Below are 21,285 nucleotides of genomic sequence, written 5' to 3' on the forward strand. Positions count from 1 at the left end.
ACATTCAACATACAAGTAACATACATATACAGTACTGTGCAAAAGTTTTAGGCAGGACACCTGCCTAAAACTTTTGCACAGTACTGTATATTTTTATTTTATTATGTATATACAGGATATACTGTATGTATATATTTTCCCCAAGTGGAAGCGTCCATGATCCTAATAAATGTAATAATTTAAAAAATATATATACATATAAGTACTGTATTTGTTTATTATGACAATAAAGCCTCAAGATGACATTTACATTATTAACATTCTTTCTGTGAGAGGGATCCACGGATAGAAAGACTTGTAATTCTTAAAGAATAAATGTGACTTTGTATATTGTGACTAAATATTGCCATCTAGTGTATTTGTTGAGCTTTCAGTAAATGATACTGTAGCCATTTAACTGTTCTGCCCAAATGCATGATGGGAAGTGCAACCATGACTGTGCAAATTGGCACCAATTGATATATCTTCTCTGCGTTGGGAAATAACATAGGGTATTAAGAAAAAGATCAACTACTACCTTTCTTCCCCACATTGCTTCCCACGATATTTCTAATTGTTGAGAGAGGGATTGTAAGGCTTTAGCCAATTAAAAAAAGGCTCTAAAAGCTGCCAAAATTCACTCTACTCATTTTACGCTGCCTTTTAGCTCTATATATAGGTAAAACGGCGGCATTATAGATTGAACATGACATTGCGTGAGTGGGTCATGCAGCGCATGCGTTGATTGCGGTAAATACTTTAACGTGATTAATATAAAAAAAAATTAATTACCGGCCGTTAACGTGATAAATTTGATAACCCTACTTTAAGCCAAAACTAAAGACTCTGGATGAGTTTAAGACATTTTATCTGTAACGTTAATACAATTAGAAAATGATTAAAAAATATATATATTTAAAAAAGGCATGTCCGATATTTTTTTGCCGATTCCGATACTTTGAAAATGACGTGATCGGACTGGATCGATCGGGACGCCGATCGATCGGGACATCTTTATCCATAACCTTTAAAATGTTGTTTTACCATTAGAAATATGTGCTTTTCGTGCTTATTTCTTTTGTTTTTTGACCAGTTCAAGGCTACAATATTCTAAAAAACTGTCCTAATATGGTACTTTAAACTAAAAGGGCCTATTCTATTTTAGCCCAGGATGTTGTTTTTCCATTGTTTTGTATATGTTGTTTCGGATCCTGTTTTAATATTAAGGGAAAGGAGAAGGATTGTTTAGTGTTGTGTTTTTAGTTCCCACCACCAAAACCTGTGGCCAAGCCTAAGTGTTGCGTCTTCACTACTGTATGTCAGGTGTGATTGAGCAGTGACTGGTAATTGCTCTCCAGCCACATGATGATTTGCCAGGTGACTTACTGTGGGTGAAGCTTGTAGAGCGTTCCGTCAACGCCCACAGTCACGTCCAGGTGGTCCAGTTTCCGATTCTCTCGGATTTTGTCTACTACCGCCGCCATGCCAGCCCCGCAGATCTGAGCAGCACGGCGGGACACTGTGCCACACACCTCCTTGACGATGATACTGTCATCACAGGTGCTGTCCAACCCCAGTTGCTGCAGGATGGCCCTGACCTGCAGCAGTGCCAGACGATCGCTGTGAAGAAGGGGGATAGAGGTTCGGCTTAGGAGGAGAAAGACATGTCAAAGGCTTGCCAGCAGAGGGAGAGTCATCCGATCCCTTACAGCTGTTGCCAGAGGTGACAGGTTAAACCTCAAACAGTTTGACATTGTATAACAAATCAACTTCTTTTTTAAAAGTAAATGCGAATGTCATTGTTTTTGAGTATTTGCCAACCATCAGATGCATATTTCTTTACATACTGTACATTTGAAATATGGACTGCTGGTCACATACAAGTTTTCACTTATACATTATGTATAGAATGCAGGTGCTTTCTGATTAAGATTTTTAGGTGTTGGGATGTAGTCAAGAACAAGATCTCGAGCAGCTTAGTGGAACTCAATAAGATAAAGTGGAAGCCGGGAATAAATTTAGAATAGGACTTTAGAAGCCGAGACAAAGTCAAGACCAATATTTTGAGGAGCTTGTACAAAGTCAAGACCAAAACCAGGTTGGTGCTTCTATGATGTTGTATAGAACTGCTGTCTCTGCAGTTAAAAATTAAATATATTAAAAATATAATGTATTTCAAAGACTAAAGCATTGTGAACTATGATAAGTGACTCACCTTTCAATCTGAGACAGGAACTTTGTCTCAAAGATGCCTCTAGTCTTTAGCGTTTCGGAGATCTGTCCCCGGAAAAGAAATCCACGTTTGGTGAGATCAATCAGAATCTGCCTGACAATCTCTCCCAGGTACATGCCGCTGCACATCTTCTCATATCTGAAGAGGAAAATTTGTGAGCAAATGGTTCTTGTGAAAGTACTCCAAGATACTGAAAAGTCTCCTGACCGCTGTTTGCCTTCATTGAGCGAGTTTTCATCCACCGCTTGGTCATACTGTGTCCTGATGTCATCCAGGCAGCCGTTGTCTCCAAACGCTCCCCATTCCATGTTGACGCACATCCGGCCTTCGTTACCCTCAACAATCTCGATGTTTCGCAACTCCTCCATGTAACAAGCATTGCTTCCTGTCCCTGAGGGGGCCCAAACCACTTGTTTTATAGCAGTGAAAAGTATTCATTTGTTACTTGTTAGATTTTTTTTTTTTTTAACTTCTTTTAGTCCAATATTTGATAACAGATACACTAATCACAAAATGTCACTGGCCTTGGGTGTGAAGCTTTAAATTGGACCTAACATGCACTGTGACCTTTATAAATGAACTTAGTTTTACCTTGAATAATCTCTTGACTGCACATGTCTAGCCATTCCAATTTTTCAGTACTTTTTGCCGTTCTCAGGTTTTTACTCAGTTCTCAATTTTATCAGAGGTTATTATGTATGAAGAAGTGTTTTTTTGAATACCAAGGTATTAAAAGTGATATTGTATCGTAAAATTGAACTTTAAAAGTACTTAAGAGTTTGAATATCTGCAAAAATTTACCTGCAATAAGACCCACCTCGCAGGTGGGTTCCTCGTATGCGCAGGTCATCATGGTGCCCACTGTGTCATTGACGATTGCAACCACATCCAACTCAAACTCCTAGGAGAGGAAAAATATAAAGGTATAAGATGCTGCTTGAACCACTATACACCGTAATGAACCGTTCTTTCAACTTCAACCTAAGAAGCATGCGTTAGCTTTTGTGTTGGTGAATATTTGTTACTGGACAAGACAACTCAGCTCATCAAAATGTCTTCTCAAACTTTGAGCTGATGACTCAAAATATTCAACCCAAAAAGTCCATCAAAACCTACACAATGCTTGCACCTCAAACTGGACAAAATGCTCCAACAAGCACCAGGGGAATACTTTGTCACCATTTAGAAAGACGTAACACTGCAGACTCGTACATTGGGTGGTGGGTGTTAGGGCATGCTACCACAACAGTAGCCACAAACATTGTTGCCCTGGCACTGCGTTACCTGTCCCTTAAGCACTAAAAGACAGTGAATACTTACTGGCTCCTCCATCTAAAAGGGTAAAAGTCCTATTAGACCATGACAAGTGATGACATACGTTTCCAAACAGTGAGAATGAAGTGTCTGCGTTTAGTCCAAGGAATGCTGGGAAAGATATGGTTGACTATAGGGTTTGAATTTTATGTGTCTGTTACAAGGAACATTTCTCACACAGAAATTAAATAAAACTTTCGGATCCTTTTAAAGGATCTACTTAATGGGAAGTCTGCAAAGTTAATCTATTAGATGTGAAGGGGGTACACTCTGAAATGAAAGGTGCAGTATGGTTGCATGCCATGTATCTGAAAGAGCGGTTGAAGCCACTCACAATAGGAAGGCTTCAGGTGAAGGTCTTTCACAAACTCTCAAAATTGTATTCAAGCACGCAATGGGGCACGTGTTTTGATTTTGCGATAGTGTTACGGCCACAACGTAACCTGCATTTATACCGATGTAGGATGCTGCCATTATCTAGCACTAAAAAATAGCAAGAATTTGCATTTTGCACTGTTGTATCTTAAGAAGGCTCTAAGTAGAGTTTCAAAATGCAAAAAGAAGAAATGGGAGCAAGAGACTACATGTTTTGAGCAGGCAATTTATTGAAAAGAACAATTTTAACTAAAATAGGCCGTTCATCAGCTGATCAAAAGTTTAAGACCCTAGCTCAAAAAAACCCTAAAACAGAAATTAAAGTCTCAAAAACAGACTCAGTAATGAGTAGCTCCACCATTAGTGTTGATCACTTCAAAAATTCGTGTTGGCATGTTTGATGCGAGTGTTTCCAAAAGGCTTGTTAGGAATGTTGCTCCAAGTGGTGAAGATGGCTTCACGAAGGGCATCCACTGTCTGGAACTGATGTCCATTTTTGCAAAATTCCCTTGCCATCCATCCCTAAATGTTCACAATTGGACTTAGATCAGGGGAACATGCAGGATGATCCAAAAGAGCGATGTTATTCTCCTGAAAAAAATCCTTTGTTAGATGGGCATTGTGAATTGCAGCATTGTCCTGCTGAAAAACCAAGTCATCACTACACAGACGAGGGCCCTCAGTCATGAGGGATGCCCGCAGCAACATCTCCACGTAGCCTGCTGCTGTTTGACGCCCCTGCACAACCTGGAGCTCCACTGTTCCATTGAAGGAAAAGCACCCCAGATCATGATGGCGCCTCCTCCACTGTGCCGTGTTGAAAAAATCTCAGGTGGCATCTCCCTGTCATGCCAGTAGCGTCGGAAGCCATCAGGACCATCAAGGTTAAATTTTTTCTCATCAGAGAATAAAACTTTCTTCCAACTTTGAACGTCCGATGTTTGGTGCTCCCTTGCTAAGGCCAAACGGGCAATTTTGTGGCGTTGAAGGAGACGTGGCCTTTAAAGACGTTTTTTGTTTGTGAAACCGTTTCTTCGCAGATGCCATCTGATGGTTATTAGGCTGCAGCAGCACCAGTAATGGCCTTAATTTGGGATGAGGATCGTCCTGTGTCTTGACAGACAGCCCTTCGGATCCTCCGGCTCAGTGCCAGTGAGATTTTTTTGAGTCTACCACTTGATTTTCTTGTTCCATAAACCTCAGAATCTTTTAAAAAATGCAATATGACTGTCTTACTGCCAGTGTTGTTAATCTTACTGAAAAAAAGTAATTAATTATAGTTACAAATTACTTCTCCCAAAAAGTAATTGCGTTAGTAACTCAATTACCTGAATGTAAGAGTAATTAGTTACTTGGCAAAGTAATTGGTGATAATTACTTTTTTTTTTCCTACAAAAAAAAAAAAAAAACATTGGCCACACTATGTGAAGTTTTTTTGTGAAGGTTTTTGGTACAATTGGCCCGAGCCCAATTCTTTACCCGAATTTACCCTTCACACTGAATCAACTGTTAAAAGTTGTTAAAATTGCTCCCATTATTGCATTAGTTCCCTTCTCTCTACTTTCGACAAATGAAAGTTTTGAAACTATTTCATCATTTAAAGATAGATTCAAGTCAAGATTTTGCCGATTTAGAAGTATTTTAGATAAAAAGTTACTTAGGTTCGCTTTAAGATGGCGGCTGTTTACTAACGCATCTAGTGCCGTGTCTGTCATTTTGCATCTATTTATATCTATATACAATACTGCGTCCAAGCTCAGCAGCGATGAAACGCTGTGAGAGGCCTTGTCTATGCAACACAACAATCCTGCCATGTTCAAAGGCGGTGAGTTTTTTTTTTTTTTTTGTTACTTTTCCCATCAAGAGGTCTTGACAGTGTGATTACTTGACAGAAAATGACATGGAATCCAAATTTTTGCACAGATTTGGGCTTTTTAAGGATGTGCTGTTAAACTTTTGATCAGCTGATGAACAGCCTATTTCAGTTATATTGTTCTTTTCAATAAATGGCCTGCTCAAAACATTTTGGCTCTCGTTCCCATTTCTTCTTTTTGTATTTTGAAACTCTACTTAGAACATTCTTAAGATACAGCAGTGCAAAATGCAAATTCTTGCAATTTTTTAACTGGTTTTTTGATCAGGAGTGTATATAGGCTATACATTTACAAAAAATATTAGTAAGTACAGCATAAAATGAGCCTTCCTGTGCTGTGAGACAGCGCAGCCTTCGGCGCAAGCTAGTTCATTTGTAACCCAAAATCCTAATGTCAGGAGACAACCAAGGACCCGCTTCCGAAAAAGAACTGATCTAAAATCACTACAGATTTTGACAGGATGAGACATGGTTTCCATGAGGAAAAAAAAACTGATGTTTGCAGGGTTGTTAAGTCATGTTTTCTTTGTAACGCTACTTATAATCATACAGTATGACATGTATATTCAATCATTTTTTTCTGTATCATGTATCCCTAGTTCTTTATGTCAGTCCCCTTAAATCGTTTTCTGTCCAGTTCCCCCTTTAAGTAAACACCACGATATAAACAACTATAAAGGGAGTATTTCAAAAGCCCCCGGCACAAGCAGCTGAACAAGACAGGGTTAATTAAAAGTTAAAAAAAAAAAAAACATACAAAAACTAAAACTGGTATGTCAGAAACCTTACAGTAGAACCCAACAAAGCTGAACCAAAGAACAGGAATTGTAAAATACTGGTCTGACGGCAACAATTGCTCCCAACACACAAACGGGATAGAATAGCCTAGTATTAAACTTTACAACTTAGGCCAGACTTTCCACAAGGTCCTTGTTACAACCACTGTACGGTCTCTTTTAGTTACTAGTGAGCTTGGAATTTAAGAGACTAAATTTTGTGTCGGTACCTGTTGCGAAAATCTATCTTTAAACAAGCAGTATGAAAGGGACTTATGTCAAGTACAGGTCACGTTTCAAGATTCAGTACCTGCAGACTATACTGTATGAAAGGGAGTGTTTTATGCCAGTTAAATTACCTCTTTCCTCTTGATGGCTTCCCTCAGAAGCTCAACTACATCTTCGCCCTCACAGTCTGTGGCTTTGAAACCTTTGGTCCAGGTCACAAGTATTCCCTACCAAACACAAAACATTGTTATTAACTACATAAAACTAAAGGTTGGAAATCATTTGATGAATTTGCTGATTTAGTACAGTAATTGTAGAACATTTCTGGAAAACTCACTGCATCCAGGCTGGTCTGATGGCAAGGGAAGGAGAAGGTGAAACCCAGAGGCAAACGAGCGCTTTTCATGCCCATGTAGTCCAGGAAGTCCGAAATGCAGTGGACAATGTGGTCAAAGAGCTGCAAAGCAATAATAAAAAATAAAAAAAAAACAGTAAAATGAGAACCAGTCCATAATACTGTCAGTTGTGGTGGTGCAGAGACTGTGGTTAATGTCTTACTTCCTCTCCTGTGCCCTGCATAACCTCGATAGGAATGGCGTAGATTTTGTTGTGCATCTCCACTGAACGCCTCTTCCCACTGCGAATCTTTACCAGAAGTACCCGAAAGTTAGTCCCACCAAGGTCAAGTGCGAGGAAGTCTCCATTTTCTGGGCAGCAAAGAAACAGTTCCATTATCAATGAGAACATTTTCTAGCCATCCCTGATGTCACTTGAACTTTCAAGACGATATATTTTGGAGAGCCTATGGCAATGAGGGGGCTATTTCTTTCTTGTTCATGTGTACAAGCAGTCTAGTTTATTCCAGTAATTGTTGCGTTCATGGGAAAGAATTATTTTCATAGCTTTTCTGGGTCGTTGCCCCCCCCCCCCCAACAAAACAAGATTTAAAACTGGAAAATGTGGTGTGATTCTTGATCTTAGTGCTATTTTGACAGAAGCACATCGGGCATGCAGTGTTGTTTTTGTCAAAGATGGCGCTAACAAAAATATTTCTGCGTCAAACAACTTTTTTCATGACGATGATGAGACGATAAGCTAAAAATGTGTCTTGGGGGATTAAAACATAACAAAACGAATGCCAGTTTTTGTCGGACAGGACGAGAACGAGATGAAAATACGCCATAGTTTCCGTCACATTTTCTCAATGTGTAACGTTTTTATGTGTAGTTAGCCTACGTTGTAGCAGTGTCTGGTTGTATCAGTCATGTGATGTGCTGCGCCCCCTCAAATTCACAGTGCCTTCCCCAGGCTTGTTTGTTTTGAAACATACATGGTAAAATTTGTTTTCTTATCTTGGCAAAACAGAATATACAATTTTGCTTTAGCCTTTAAAGGTCTGTGCTGAGTGATCATCACACACTAAACGTAAGTTGTAGCGTTAGCATAGCATTCACGTTTGCTTTAGGATTAAGGATTTAGGATTTATGCTAACAGACAACTTTTTAAATGTATTTATTTTTTAATATATACACAGTTCGTGGCGTCCAGGTGGCTACAATTAATTGAAAATAAAGTACTGTTTTCCTGCTGAGTGTGTATTATCACCAAGTTGGTGTTGTCGTTGTAGACGCTACAATATGTGCTCGTCTGTCAATGTTCATTAAACTGAACTAAGTTCACTTAAAACGATGTTCACTAAAATATGACTAAGACTAATTAGTACTATTGTCCGAAAGACTAAGACAAAAATTAAAAGGGCTGACACACATAATAACCGTTTGAAATTGTTAAAATTGCATTATGTCCTACAAATTAATACTTATTTACTCACCTGTTCCATCTGGTGTACTCCGGACATATGTGGGTAACATTTTGACTGTGGCCTCCTGGTGGGTGTCCTTCTTGAGGCCCCTTTCAATTTCCACTCGCATGCGTTTCTTCACCTCTAGCAGCTGGGTTTTGCTCAGCCTAAACTCGGCCAGTGTCTGCTGGATGTGTCGTGCCTGCTCCGTCAGGCGGTATGCAACGGCCGTCACCATTGCGGCGCCTTTGGCACTCCCACTTTCCGACAGCAGGAAGCGGACATCCGAATCTGGGACTAACCGGCGAACCATCTTGTGCAAACGGCGGGCATACCTGGCCACAAATACAGATTCTTAGTTCCATCTGTCTTATCTGGCTGAGGCAGTTCCACAACATGGTTGTTAAACTTTTTTTGTGATCGTACTTGTGATTCTGGCTAACAGAGATAAATTCCTTATTTGTTTTAACATTTGTGACCTATAAATTATTCTGATTCTGCCATTAGGTGAGGGCTCTTCTGCTTACTGAGGATGCATCTTGTATAGAGAACCGTCGATGCCCACTGTGGTGCGTAGGCGAGCTACCCCTTTGTTCTCTTTAAGGCGAGAAAGGATGCCCCCCAGGGTTGCAGCGATGAGATTTGCTGAGCGGAAGGACACAATAGTGCAAACGTGTTGCACAGCCAGGCAGTCTTCATCAGAGGGTTCCACCCCAAGCCTCGTTAGGATTTCCATGCACTTTTTTAGCCCTTCTTTGGTCCTGGTGGAAGAATTATTAGTCTCAATGTTTTGTTCATACAAAGTCACACAAGAATTTCCCCTTCACCTCTCATTTTTTCCCCAGATTTTAAAGGCTGGTTTGAAATGTAGAAAAAAATGAAATCAAAACAACTTTGTAATAACCGACTAACCTTTGAGATACGGTACTTTGACAAAAATTGGTATCTTCGAAGCTAATTTTGGAATATCTTTCATGATCTTGAGCTGCATTGGCTGAAGCATATCCTACTATTAATATTTGCTTCTATGCTTCAAAATTATGTGGGATTTTCAAAATAGTATTGTATACAGTAGTTTTAAAGATGTTAACATTGAACTGTATGTTGAACTGATGAAAGTTGGTTAGACACATACACAGCCTATCCTATACCTATAACTTTCTAAACCTATAAATGGTTTAGAGTTTAAACGAAACAAAAAAAAAAGGTTGTGGGGTGGAAAACTCAGGGCATCGAAATGTGTCACTCACTTCTCAATGGCAGACACATGCTTGGTCTCAATCTTTCCTCTTGTTAGGAGCTCAGGGGTTATACGTCCTTCAAACAGCAGACCCTCTTTGGCCATCTTCACCAGAATGAGTCGCACCAGCTCTCCCATGTACATGCCGCTGGCCATCTTCTCAAAACTGAGTGGGAAAAAAAGCACAGCTAGAAGTTCAATTCAGGCGTTCACTATTATCATTCCTAAATGTGTGGATTCAATCATCAAAGTTATGGTATTCACCAAACGTTGAATAGAGACAACAAGACCTTAATGACATTACGCCTTTGCAAAAGGCTTCTTTATTCCTAAATCCTTAATGTGGAGTTCTCCAAATTCTGCAAAAGGCCTTATTAGGGAAAATCCACACCTAAAATTTAGAGCTGGAGAAGGCTCTTGGATCAAAGACAAGAATGTCTTCAACAATTAAAGAGTCCAGTTACCCCAATTAAAATTTTGAAGACTCTTGTTTTATTTCCTTTAAAAAATGTGGCAGTGGAAATCATAAAACAACATCTATCTTCCCAGAGTGAACGACACTCACAGCTGCTTTCCTGGGTTGATGGACCCCCTGTCGATCTCGCGGTCAAACTCTGTGCGGAGGTCCTCCAAGGAGCCGTCATCCCCAAATGCTCCCCACTCAGTGTTGATGCACATTCGACCCTCGTCGCCCTCCACTTGGTCGATATGACGCATTTCCTCCATGTAACAAGCATTAGTTCCTGTACCTAGAAGCAGGTAAAGTAGACCGTGTCATCCTCATGATGTAAAATTACTTATTAGTGTATATACAGTGCCTTGCAAAAGTATTCGGCTCCCTTGAACCTTGCAACCTTTCGCCACATTTCAGGCTTCAAACATAAAGATATAAAATTTTAATTTTTTGTCAAGAATCAACAACAAGTGGGACACAATCGTGAAGTGGAACAAAATTTATTGGATAATTTAAACTTTTTTAACAAATAAAAAACTGAAAAGTGGGGCGTGCAATATTATTCGGCCCCCTTGCGTTAATACTTTGTAGCGCCCCCTTTTGCTCCAATTACAGCTGCAAGTCGCTTGGGGTATGTTTCTATCAGTTTTGCACATCGAGAGACTGACATTCTTGCCCATTCTTCCTTGCAAAACAGCTCGAGCTCAGTGAGGTTGGATGGAGAGTGTTTGTGAACAGCAGTCTTCAGCTCTTTCCACAGATTCTCGATTGGATTCAGGTCTGGACTTTGACTTGGCCATTCTAACACCTGGATACGTTTATTTTTGAACCATTCCATTGTAGATTTGGCTTTATGTTTTGGATCATTGTCCTGTTGGAAGATAAATCTCCGTCCCAGTCTCAGGTCTTGTGCAGATACCAACAGGTTTTCTTCCAGAATGTTCCTGTATTTGGCTGCATCCATCTTCCCGTCAATTTTAACAATCTTCCCTGTCCCTGCTGAAGAAAAGCAGGCCCAAACCATGATGCTGCCACCACCATGTTTGACAGTGGGGATGGTGTGTTCAGGGTGATCAGCTGTGTTGCTTTTACGCCAAACATATCATTTTGCATTGTGGCCAAAAAGTTCATTTTTGGTTTCATCTGACCAGAGCACCTTCTTCCACATGTTTGGTGTGTCTCCCAGGTGGCTTGTGGCAAACTTCGACGAGCAAACGAGACTTTATTGGATATCTTTGAGAAATGGCTTTCTTCTTGCCACTCTTCCATAAAGGCCAGATTTGTGCAGTGTACGACTGATTGTTGTCCTATGGACAGACTCTCCCACCTCAGCTGTAGATCTCTGCAGTTCATCCAGAGTGATCATGGGCCTCTTGGCTGCATCTCTGATCAGTTTTCTCCTTGTTTGAGAAGAAAGTTTGGAAGGACGGCCGGGTCTTGGTAGATTTGCAGTGGTCTGATGCTCCTTCCATTTCAATATGATGACTTGCACAGTGCTCCTTGAGATGTTTAAAGCTTGGGAAATCTTTTTGTATCCAAATCCGGCTTTAAACTTCTCCACAACAGTATCTCGGACCTGCCTGGTGTGTTCATTGGTTTTCATAATGCTCTTTGCACTTTAAACAGAACCCTGAGACTATCACAGAGCAGGTGCATTTATACGGAGACTTGATTACATACAGGTGGATTCTATTTATCATCATCGGTCATTTAGGACAACACTGGATCATTCAGATATCCTCACTGAACTTCTGGAGTGAGTTTGCTGCACTGAAAGTAAAGGGGCCGAATAATATTGCACGCCCCACTTTTCAGTTTTTTATTTGTTAAAAAAGTTTAAATTATCCAATAAATGTTGTTCCACTTCACGATTGTGTCCCACTTGTTGTTGATTCTTGACAAAAAAATTAAATTTCATATCTTTATGTTTGAAGCCTGAAATGTGGCGAAAGGCTGCAAGATTCAAGGGGGCCGAATACTTTTGCAAGGCACTGTATACGCCTATGCATTTACACACTAGATGAGTTTGACTTTTTAAAGTAGTGATTGGCGCACATTTTACTAAAACGAATATACAGTACTAGGGTGACCATATTTAGATTTCCAAAAACGAGGACACTCGGCCTGGCCTCGAGATACTTAAAATTTTACTCGAAGTGCACTCAAAGATGCCTTATCACTTTAATATATTTAATGTGTCCCTCCTCCGCCTGGGTAGAAAATTCAGGTTTGTAACAAAATAATAGCTATATAACCAAAGACACTAATTCCAATTCTCAGAGGTTACTCAACAAGCTTTATTATTCCTAAAATAATACAACAATAAGAACATTAAAAAAAAAAAAAAAAAAAAAAAAAAAAAAAAAGCCTCTTCTGTATTGGAAAATCATCCTTGAGCAAAATAATAGTGGTCTAATAGCATTCAGCCGCTCTGCTCCTTGGCTCTGGAATTCACTACCACCTGACCTCAGGAACACAGACTCACTCCCCCTTTTTCAATCGAAACTCAAAACTCACCTGTTCAGACTTGCATATCCATAATAATCCCTGATTTCTTTGTGTTTTACTGTTCTGCTAATTATTTTCACAGATTAGCATTTTGTTGTTTTGAACATTCTATACTTTATTATTATTTTTTACTGTTTTTAGTCTTTAACTTGTCTAGTATTTTTAAAAATGATTGTACGGCGACCTTGAGTGCCAGAAAGGCGCCTTCAAATGAAATTTATTATTATTATTATTATTTTCAATTCTTACTGTACAAATGAATAATATGAATTCTGAACTAATGTTGTGAATAATACCCAATCTGTAGAAAATCCACCTTTATCAAAAAGCTCTTTTCGCTTCCCGGTGAAATAATGTAAATCAAACCATACCCTCACAACAACACAAATTTAACAACAAAAAAAGTCACTGTTTTCTCTGTTGATAAACAGAGCAGGACCAACCAAAGGGCAGGCTGTCTGGGAACACATCACAGGCAGCACAGTACCGTAGTATTCTGTGCAAAGCGTCAATTTCAAAACATGCTAATTAGCCCCGTGAAAAATAATGAAAACCGGACATTTTCATGAATTTATAAAATCCTGCCGGGTGCTCCGGACAGGATGTAAAAAGTGGACATGTCCTGGCAAAAGAGGACGCTTGGTCACTCCATAAAGTATATACACTCTCAACCCTTTAAGACAGATAGTTACTTACTAACTACAAACTTTGGAATTAATAAGCAAACTAGTAAGCATTCGCTATTTAACAACTAAACTAAATAGAGATAAAATAACTACCTACCTAGTTTACTTTGATTGCAGTTTATTCATTCATTCATCTTCTGTACCTCTTATCCTCACATAGGTTGAAGGAGTTACTGTTTTTTATATTTATTTCTTTGTAATTTCATTTTCCAAAACTAAATCGCATTATTCTTGACAAACATTTGCAATATCATGTCATTAGTTACACTCTAAAGTCAGTTCTTCGCCAAATTTGGTTCGTCGAAAACTAACAAATACTTACCTATGATGATGCCCACTTCGCAGCGCTGATCATCAAAGCCACACGTCATCATGGTCCCAACCGTGTCGTTTACTACCGCCATTATGTCGGCCTCATAGTCCTGACAAACAGACAAAGAAGTTTCGCCGATAAGAACTAAATTGCCTTTTATGGGGTCTGGATCAGTGGAACCTACCCCCCGTTTCTTTATGGCCTTGTTGAGTAGTTTAACAACATCCATGCCTTCTACACCACTGGCCTTAAACTTCTTTGTCCATGTCACCAAGACGGCCTATGAATGGATGGAATTAATCAGTAAGCAGGTTCACATTGTGGGGGCTTGATAGATGGATACATGTAGCTTGGTCACAGCTTAAAATTTAACTAAAAAAAACAAAACAATACATATCCACCAAGTGATCTTATAGCTCAAAAGACATACGGTAAGTTGGGACGCAATCAAGCCAAATTATGCTCTCTAATAATATATTACTTTTTACCAAGATATTTTTGTTAAAGAGTTGTATGGTTGCTTAAAGTGTTTTTAGGTATCAGAACTTGTTTTCAAGATTTCATTTGCAGTTTGAATATGTTTATCATAAAAGACAAATTCCAGAACACTATAGGTTTACATAGTATACATTTTCCTCTATTATTTCCTGAATATTTTGCTCATGTAAAATATTCTTTATTAATCCATATTAGTACTCTTCCTTGTTTTTAACCTAGTTTTTGCAGTTGTCTGGGATTGAAAACAAGCCCAATCATGTTTACCTCATCCAGTTTGCTTTGGGCGCAGGGAAAAGAGAAGGTGAATCCAACAGGAAGCTTTTTGTCCTTAATCTTTTGTTTCTCCATGAAGTCACCAAGGCATTCTGCCACGTGGTCAAAAAGCTGCAGGCACAAAACGAGAAAAACAATTGATCTTGATTTGTGGTTCATTGTTTTTCACAATTTTCTTATTTTGTAACTATTAGTTAGTCCTAGAGCTTTGTCACAATCTTCAGACCTTTAACACGGGACCTTCCCTTCCTATTTAGCGTAAACCTCAACAGCAAACAGGTGCTGAAATCGTTACCGAAAGTTACGATATGTGACTAAAGCACTCTGCTGTGAAACGAACCATTTTGTTTATTAAATCTCTTGTGTATCACGATACTTTTTAGTCACAGCTGCAGTTTCATGAAAGAGCATCTGTCTTTGTTGGCCGCTGGCAATTTATTGCATGAGCCACCAGCCACTGCCACGATCGCGTTACGAGGCAACTCTCAGCTGTTGTCCACCAGTTCATAAGAGGTCATCAGGGGAGCTGACATAACTCTGAGTAAAACTCTATTCTGCTTTTGATGTGAATTCAACTCAAGTTTTTGCAGGGTATCTCAGTAATGTCCGCTTCACGTCTGGTTTAGCAAAGTTACCTTTGTGCTTGGTCACTGTGTATATGCCTTGCAATTAAATGTTGACTAATCCAAGGTGTCTGTCTGTCACCCACCGCAAGATGCACTGTATTTCTCTAGCTCTTCGAAATGTTGTGACTTTTATCGTGTGTGTGTAGTCAATAATAGTTTTCAGTTTTGACTTACACGAAAAAATAGCAGTTAAATTCCTGCAGTAAGGATGAACTCTTGTAAAGAACCAAAGACATTGTATTGTTGTCTAAACCCCAGTTAAATTTTCCATCGGTTAGTTTCAAATCTGTGCAAATAAGGCATGAAATATCTCTACCTTCTCGTGTTGGTTGCAAGAATGTAAAAAGGAAGGGTTTTTTGTACGGCCTGGGTTCACAACACCAGTACACATGAAATTTAGAAGGTTGCTGCATACATATTGAACCAAAAAAGCAACTTGTTGCTACTTGTCTGGCTTTCTTAACTCAACCAACAACACTGAAATTGGTTTGGTATTGTAGCAAATCCTCTTGTTTTAGACCAGTGGAAACAGTCTACACTGGAGTTTGATTACTCCACTTCCAGACAACAAACTAGACCTCAATCAAAACTCTTTCCACATACCCTTAATAATCACGTACATGCTAAACTGATAAAGTGTGGTGCCAGTTGGCAGTCCCATTGTATAGGCCACCTGCACTTAAAGTGCGTACAACAAAAGAAAACAAGTCTTAAATAGGATTATTATGTGAATTAGAATCATATTTTGAGACGATTTGACTATATACAACAATTTAGCAAAGCACAGATGACGAGAAATTACTCTTATAATTTGCCAGTTAGCCACGCCTACTATTATAGGGCTCTAGCGTCCCCAACAGGTGGATGACGTCAGCGGAGTCACGATTTCATCTGATTCAGTATGCAGCCCATTGAGGGGGAATTATTCACAACAAGGAAAACGCAACGAAGAGAGCCCCAAAATGTTATTGTTTCAGTCTCTCTACTCCAATATTTTTACAAGATATTCTTTTTATCCAAGTATTTTTCCCCAATGGCTAAATAAATGGCTTGAGAAGGACCAGTCAGCTCGTTGAGGGGAAATTATTCAGAACGAAGAAAACTTGACGAAAAGAGCCGCAAAATGTCATCGTTTCAGTCTCTCTACTGCAATATTTTTACAGGATATTCTTTTTATCCAAGTATTTTTCCCCAATAGCTAAATAAATGGCTTGAGAAGGACCAGTCAGCCCGTTGAGGGGAAATTATTCAGAACGAGGAAAACTTGACGAAGAGAGCCGCAAAATGTCATTGTTTCAGTCTCTCTACGCCAATATTTTTGCAGGATATTATTTTTATCTAAGTATTTTTCCCCAAAAGCTAAATAAATGGCAGGGTCATGACAAATAACAGTCTTGTGCTAAATGGAATATGAAATAATAAAAATGCATTTATTCAAGACGACATAGCAAAATTACTCCATAATGGTCCAAACTGTCGACTTCACCTTTACTGTCGCACCTCCCGAACGATATTTTATGCCACCTAAATCGGGCTTATGTCATTTCCCTTCCCTGACTTTGGAGAATGTAAACAAACCAAGAGGCGGGACAACTAGCCGACATGCTAACCCGAACCGAGTGATGTTCCAAAGTCTTCGGAGCGGAAAATCACACATAACTAGCCCGGATCATTTCACATGACGACTGGGTTGTCGATTGTCTTTGCTGATCGGCAAACCGCCCAGCGGAAAGCAATTTACAGATTGTTTCCCTGCCACTACGGACAGGAGAGCTTTATATAGGAGAGTCTTTTATTTAAAGAAAGTGTGTAGTGTTTACTTTGTAATCGCTGTATTCGCGGCTATTTTTAACTCAAAGTTGAAATTTCTGATAGGTCGGAAAATTTGACAGAACGCCGGGCACATGAAGAGGGGAAAAAGCCGAGTATAGTGCTCTCCCGGCCGGGGGGATGTGCGACAAGCTGCCGGTCGTCGGCCGAGGGGGCAAGGAGCATGTCAGCCACAAAATGCAAGCCACCTACATATTAAAATGATCCCAGTATTTAATATAAAATAATAATAAAAATACAAAACACAATGTTTACTCACTTCCTGTTAAGTCCAATGGTCCCACAGTAGTAGGGCTTGTTTTGGCCAATATCCACCGGTGAAACGGAGCCTTTCGAAACCCCAAAAAGGCGCATACGCCTGTCCTTCGTACAGCAAGATTTTCTGCAGCCGTTTGGCTGGCGTGACGTGAAAAATAAACGTATTAATCCGCAAAATCAGCTGAATCCTTAGTCCTTCTCATACAACAGTACGGCTGTATAGTGAAGCGGACTCCTTCCTCCGTACACGTTACAGCGCTCTCTCTCTCAACTCGAGACTGTTGCCGGAAGTCACTTATTTTCATGGTGCGGGATTAAAAAAACTAAATAAATATAGCGATCGCTTCCACACACAGCCAAGCGGTCCATTTCATTCAGGAGCATAAAATACCGTGTGTATTAAGCCTGAATGTTTAAACATCGCCATTGCAATGTGCGCGATAGTCCCATCGCAAGCACGTGCAATAGTTTTTATTTTCTTTTATCCACATACGCCGTGCTTTCTGCTCTGCTCACAGCCCCACACCCTCCCTCTCCCAGCCCTTTGTTCCTCTCAGTCACTGGCACTTGCTTATTAAAGTTAACGATGGCTTTGATCTGGCCAAAGAAGCCGGGCAGCAATCTGTCAATCATCATTTAACTTGTTAAACAGTTTCTGCAAGGAAGCCGCGCTGGAATGAATGTGCGTGTGTGTGGAGACGTTGGAGACATATAAAATTAATGACAGAAGTGATCATGAGGAGTTTGAAATTTCTACATGTCACTCCAAGGCTCACAGGTAAAGTAGGTAAACAGAAGCATTTAATAAAGTCAAGCATTTTTCTACTACAGTACTTTATTCTTGTTCAAAAATGATTTGGTTGGACAGTTATGTTTAAAACTGATAATAATTACGACATTGAAGTGCTTAAAAAACATTTATTTATATACATTTTTTAAATCACTTTGGGGGAAAAAGTGAGAAAAAAACATGTCTTATATGTATCTCTTTCCAATGCTAAATCTGAATAAATACACTGAGCACAAAAAACACACACACAAAAAAAAAAAAAAAAAAAAAAAAAAAAAAAAAAAAAAAAACAATGGGGGGGGGTGCACTACTTTGCGGTTTTACATTCATCGCGGCGGGTTCTGGTCCCCATTAACCGCAAAAAACGAGGGATCACTGTACACTGTGGTGATGGTGAGTCATCCAAAGTCTTTCCAAACAGCTATTCAAGTCCAGTCAAGTATACATATATATATATATATATATATATGTATATATATATATTTTTTAATATCGCAATATATCCCAAACCCCAAAAAATCGCAACCATAGTTTTTTCCAATATCGTTCAGGCCTAGTGTGTATTATGAGACAAACATGCTTTTTCGTGTCACAGGCACTTTAAAGGGCAATCAGGACGTTCAGGGATCTATACATACTGTATTACCAGAAGTGGGTAGTAATGAGTTACATTTACTCCGTTACATTTACTTGAGTAATGTTTTGAGAAGAATGTACTTCTAAGAGTAGTTTTACTAAGCCATAGATTTTACTATTACTTGAGTAGATTTGTGATGAAGAAACACTACCCTCACTCCGTTACTTTGGGCTACTCTAGTCATTACATTTTTCTTCTTTATTCAACATATTAGATTCTACCTTTTTTTCTCAGCGATGCCAGCAATAGCTCTACCAGTTTCACCAATGAGGTGGCGCAACAATAATCACATGACTCCTTTATACCAATCAGACTCAAGCTTGCCATTCTACGATCACATCGGGCTGTTCAATCACAAGGCATCTTTAAAGCACCATAACAAATTGAATATTTGACATAGAGCGCTGCCCTCAGCATGACTCGAAAGCGTGGATTTCAACCTCTCTCCCAGTTTTTATTTGGCACCGATTGACCATGGAAAATGATCCTTTTGATTTCTGAACAGGACCTACTATGACCTATTCAAACTAGGAACTATTTTCTCCACTGGAGGGCACTCATGTTCTTTGGACAAATGATGCTTCAGTTCTGTAGATTTTTTTCTCGCATTGGAATTCAATGATTTTTTTTTTTTCTTAAAATACAACTGTTTAAAAAAATAATAATAATCAAACATCGTAAGCAGTTACTCACATGTTACTCATTATTTAAGTTTTTTTTTTTTTTGTACTGAGGATGTAATTAAAAGAATCTAAGCACCCTTACCGAGGATGTAATTAAAAGAATCTAAGCACCCTTGAGTATGAGGATGTAAGTGTAAGGTTACTGTATGTATGTTTCATAAAACCTTGGGTTTACCTGAGTCCCACTTCCGTGAATGATGTCATCGGGGGTCTCATAGACCTGGCTCTCCATTTGGACCGGTTGCTTTTTATCTTGGGTCACCTTGACTCTTAGGATCCGAAAGTTTGATCCCCCGAGGTCCAGCGCTATGAAATCTCCCTTTTCTATCAAAACATCAAAACATTTTCCAGTAACCACAGGTGAACAAATAGGTTATTTAATGTAGTCCCCGTCTAAAGAATTACATTGTTACAACATCTCTTTTAATCGAGCATATATTGGAAAATTGCCGACATAGTAACTGAATAGGAGACCATGTCAACATGCATTCATTTTTATCCTGAGATGCATTATTGAGCCATATTGTGTGTTACATGATTGTCAACGGTTTGTCAACTTTGCCCTTTGCTGTCCCCAGAAGCCGCTGCAACCTGAATCTATTTTTACGCTAGTGTCAGGCGGTCTCTGCTGGCAAAGACAAGGAAACAAGTATGAGTGGTGTTTGTTTTCCGCCAGGCTAATAAACCATGTCTGAAAATTAACATTAGAAAAAAAAAACAAGCACACACAAATGTAATTTTTTATAATAAGATAAGTATGGAGACTTTTACCTCTAAACTAAGATAAGTTTCTAATAGCAATAATTCATAATGAGTTAAAATCTAAAGATGTTTGGTTACGGTCTGAACTTGTAAAGTGCATCTTGAAAGTATTCAAAGCGATGCACTTTTTCAACATTTTATTTGACAGTCTCATTCCAAAATAGAATAAATCATCCCTTTTTCCCAATCAAAATTCTACATTCAAAACCCCATAACATTTTTTTTCCCTTTTGATCATGTACATGTAATGTGATTGTGTTTTCAATTACTGTTCTTTTGTACATTTTTCCTATATCTCAGTAATATTAAATAATGGTAGACTATTTTGTTATTGTTTTAGTCATTAATATGGCAGTTTTTATTTTAACGAAAAATAATACTTTTGATGGTAATTTGATTGTAAATGTAAAGTATGTTGGTTTTTTTGTTATACTTGCCACTAGTGGTACACATGCTCCCTCAAATGGTATGCATTAGAATTGCTACTCAAATACAATTCCATTGTATTTAACTTTTAATTAGAGTACAATGCATTTGCATTTGATCTACCAAAGTAGTACTTGTTTTTAAAGTGGTATTTTAATCATTTTAGTGCATTTCAGTTGTATTCTAATCATTTCAGTGCATTTAACCCTACATGTATTAGCAGTCTCACTGTTCAAGAAGTGAATGATGTCACACCTGGTCACAATAAAATAGGTTTTGTTTCATTTTTAAATTTAGTCTTTTTGTGGGTTCGTTTTTCAAACAGACGGCCCAGAAATAGAATTTGCTCCGGAATTCACAGATATTGATTGACTGTGTGCAGTCGCTTTTGCGAAAGCTTGCGTCCCTTTTGCCTAACCCGCTGGAACGTGCCGATACGTCGACAACTCTTGTTAATTTGTATTCCCGATTCAACACAAAAGCATGTCGGCCGACACTTCTGACCTCCTGGTACTTGCTTCCAAGTTCTCTGTTAGTTGAGATCTGTTGACACTAAGACAACATGTCTCTTAGCATGTAACTCTACCAAGCTATGAACTGGATGTACACAGTAGACTCTAGTCAGGATAAATTCTTCTTTGTGTTTTTAGTCGGTTGGTATCCTACGTTATTAACGCTACTTAGAGTGTGGCCCACAGAACGTGCTGTTACTATATACTGTA

At 39.0% G+C, this 21,285-nt stretch overlaps 1 protein-coding gene across 1 annotated transcript in view; it reads right to left on the bottom strand.

Annotated features, from left to right (window-relative positions):
- LOC130920118 (hexokinase-1-like) overlaps positions 1-21,285 on the bottom strand; it is a 37,904-nt gene that overhangs the window by 7,704 nt on the left and 8,915 nt on the right. The window contains exons 3-17 of the mRNA XM_057843040.1: positions 19,551-19,699; positions 14,543-14,662; positions 13,965-14,060; positions 13,790-13,889; positions 10,385-10,568; positions 9,830-9,985; positions 9,107-9,340; positions 8,610-8,914; positions 7,337-7,485; positions 7,116-7,235; positions 6,910-7,005; positions 3,014-3,113; positions 2,420-2,603; positions 2,195-2,350; positions 1,366-1,599 (exon numbers count right to left, since the gene is read on the bottom strand). Coding sequence (XP_057699023.1) covers positions 1,366-1,599; positions 2,195-2,350; positions 2,420-2,603; positions 3,014-3,113; positions 6,910-7,005; positions 7,116-7,235; positions 7,337-7,485; positions 8,610-8,914; positions 9,107-9,340; positions 9,830-9,985; positions 10,385-10,568; positions 13,790-13,889; positions 13,965-14,060; positions 14,543-14,662; positions 19,551-19,699 — 2,383 coding nt within the window. The remainder of the gene's footprint in view (positions 1-1,365; positions 1,600-2,194; positions 2,351-2,419; positions 2,604-3,013; positions 3,114-6,909; positions 7,006-7,115; positions 7,236-7,336; positions 7,486-8,609; positions 8,915-9,106; positions 9,341-9,829; positions 9,986-10,384; positions 10,569-13,789; positions 13,890-13,964; positions 14,061-14,542; positions 14,663-19,550; positions 19,700-21,285) is intronic.

Source organism: Corythoichthys intestinalis, chromosome 8 (assembly GCF_030265065.1).
Source record: "Corythoichthys intestinalis isolate RoL2023-P3 chromosome 8, ASM3026506v1, whole genome shotgun sequence".
NCBI classification, from domain to species: Eukaryota; Metazoa; Chordata; class Actinopteri; order Syngnathiformes; family Syngnathidae; genus Corythoichthys; species Corythoichthys intestinalis.